This window comes from Eurytemora carolleeae, unplaced genomic scaffold (genome assembly GCF_000591075.1).
Source record: "Eurytemora carolleeae unplaced genomic scaffold, Eaff_2.0 scaffold1003, whole genome shotgun sequence".
NCBI lineage: Eukaryota > Metazoa > Arthropoda > Copepoda > Calanoida > Temoridae > Eurytemora > Eurytemora carolleeae.
In genome coordinates, this window is record NW_019397748.1 from 217,318 (window position 1) to 220,044 (window position 2,727).

The window sequence follows — 2,727 nt, forward strand, 5'->3', positions numbered from 1 at the left end:
ACTGTGAAGGGGTTCACAAGGAAAACTGTGAAGGGGTTTACAAGGAAAATTGTGAAGGGGTTTACAAGGGAAAATGTGAAGGGTTTACAAGGAAAACTCTGAAGAAGTTTACAAGGAAAACTGTGAAGGGTTTACATGGAAAACTGTGAAGAAGTTTACAAGGAAAACTGTGAAGGGTTTACATGGAAAACTGAGAAGAAGTTTACAAGGAAACTGTGAAGGGTTTACAAGGAAAACTGTGAAGAAGTTTACAAGGAAACCTGTGAAGGGTTTACATGGAAAACTGTGAAGAAGTTTACAAGGAAAACTGTGAAGAAGTTTACAATGAAAACTGTGAAGAAGTTTACATGGAAAACTGTGAAGGGGTTTACAAGGAAAACTGTGAAGAAGTTTACATGGAAAACTGTGAAGAAGTTTACAAGGAAAACTGTGAAGAAGTTTACAAGGAAAACTGTGAAGAAGTTTACAAGGGAAACTGTGAAGGGGTTTACAAGGAAACTTGTGAAGGGTTTACAAGGAAAACTGTGAAGAAGTTTACAAGAGAATGTGTGAAGGGGTTTACAAGGAAAACTGTGTAGAAGTTTACAAGGAAAACTGTGAAGGGGTTTACAAGGAACACTGTGAAGACGTTTACAAGGAAAACTGTGAAGACGTTTACAAGGAAAACTGTAAAGAAGTTTACAAGGAAAACTGTGAAGGGGTTTACAAGGAACACTGTGAAGAAGTTTACAAGGAAAACTGTGGAGGGGTTTACAAGGAAAACTGTGAAGGGGTTTCCAAGGAAAACTGTGAAGAAGTTTACAAGGAAAACTGTGAAGGGGTTTACAAGGAACACTGTGATGAAGTTTAGAAGGACAACTGTGAAGAAGTTTACAAGGAAAACTGTGAAGGGTTTACAAGGGAACTGTGAAGGGATTTACAAGGAAAACTGTGAAGGGGTTTACAAGGAACACTGTGAAGAAGTTTAGAAGGACAACTGTGAAGAAGTTTACAAGGAAAACTGTGAATGGTTTACAAGGGAACTGTGAAGGGGTTTACAATGAAAACTGTGAAGAACACTTTTGAAGGGTTTTAAAATTAAAATGTTTTAATTTTTACAAATTTTTCTCAAGTTTTTAAAAGATTTATATCATTAGCACTGCAGGATATAAAAATAACATGAAGGGTGTTGCAACGTGTTCGGTGGGGGGGGGGGGGGGGGGGGTCTTGATCTAAACTTATCCAAATAAAATAAAAAAGTTTCCGAGGTCTGATATTTTGTTTTTGGTTTCGTTTATTTTGAATGCTTGATATTGATATTCAATTGGGCACCAAAACAGGATATTTGAAGAGGAAGTAAATCAATCCATAATCTGCATAAGACGAAGATCAATGCTTGATCCCCGAGATTCACTACACATATGTATTTCTTATATTGTTATATATAGGTTTGGTAAATATATCTGTCCTAAGATAGTACAGGACACTCTAGAGGTGGATACCTTGGATAACAAGATGAATACCACTAAAGAGGACATCACGGAGAACAAGATGGATACCCCTAGTGAGGACACCACGGAGAACAAGGAGGACAATGTCAGTTTTTTATAAGAACTTTAAATTAAATGTGATAATTCAAAAAGGTTCATATATTCTGAATTCAGAAACACAATAATGCTTTTTCTGATAGTAATAAATCTTCCCATGGGGCATGAAGTTGATGTTTTGTAAATACAGATTTATAAATCTTAAAGGGAAGAAGAGAAGATGATATAATATAAAACTTGGAAGGAATAGGAGAGAGGATGGTTTAATATAAAACTTGGAAGGAAGAGGAGAGAAGATGGTATAATATAAAACTAGGAAGGAAAGTTTCTCTAAAATCCATCTAAAGATCAAAGAATAAGATAAATCAAGATAAAGAAAAAATTAATGAAGAATTCTTGTCAAGATAATTAATACTACTTTATATGAGACATATTACACATTTGGGAAATGAACGTTTACTTTTTAACACAGATACTACGTTTTACAACTATATTTTTGAAAAAGTTCTCATATCTTTAATGATGTTAGCTTAAAAATTGAAGCATAAACTAAAGAAAGATAGGTTGCTCAATCTTTATATATGTATTCTTTCAGATATGCATTCTCTATGATAAAGTCTCTACATGTAGTTAATTCTATATTGTAGTCTGCTGCAATCAAACTTTAAATAAGTTTAAAGTAGATTCATTACCAATACAAATATATCCATAGATATACTTCATGTTATGATACAAATACAAATATATACCTATACATACTTCATTTTATGATACAAATACAAATATCTACCTAATATGTACTTCATTTAATGATACAAAAACAAATAAATACCTATACATACTTCATTTTATGATACAAATACAAATATGTACCTAATATATACTTTAATTCATAATACAAATACAAATATGTACCTAATATATACTTCATTTCATAATACAAATACAAATACATACCTAATATATACTTCATTTCATAATACAAATACAAATATATACCTATATATCCTATATATACTTCATTTCATAATACAAATACAAATATATACCTAATATATACTTCATTTCATAATACAAATACAAATATATACCTATATATACTTTATTTCATAATACAAATACAAATATATCCCTATATATACTTCATTTCATAATACAAATACAAATATATACCTATATTTACTTCATTTCATAATACAAA

The 2,727-nt window shown here is 31.2% G+C and overlaps 1 protein-coding gene across 1 annotated transcript in view; it reads left to right on the top strand.

The window, feature by feature from the left end:
- Positions 1–275: 275 nt before the first annotated feature.
- Positions 276–2,727, top strand: part of LOC111715755 (axoneme-associated protein mst101(2)) — a gene marked incomplete at its 3' end in the record, with an annotated part of 2,792 nt that continues 340 nt past the window's right edge. Inside the window, exons 1-2 of the mRNA XM_023491125.1 lie at positions 276–556; positions 1,428–1,575. Coding sequence (XP_023346893.1) covers positions 276–556; positions 1,428–1,575 — 429 coding nt within the window. The remainder of the gene's footprint in view (positions 557–1,427; positions 1,576–2,727) is intronic.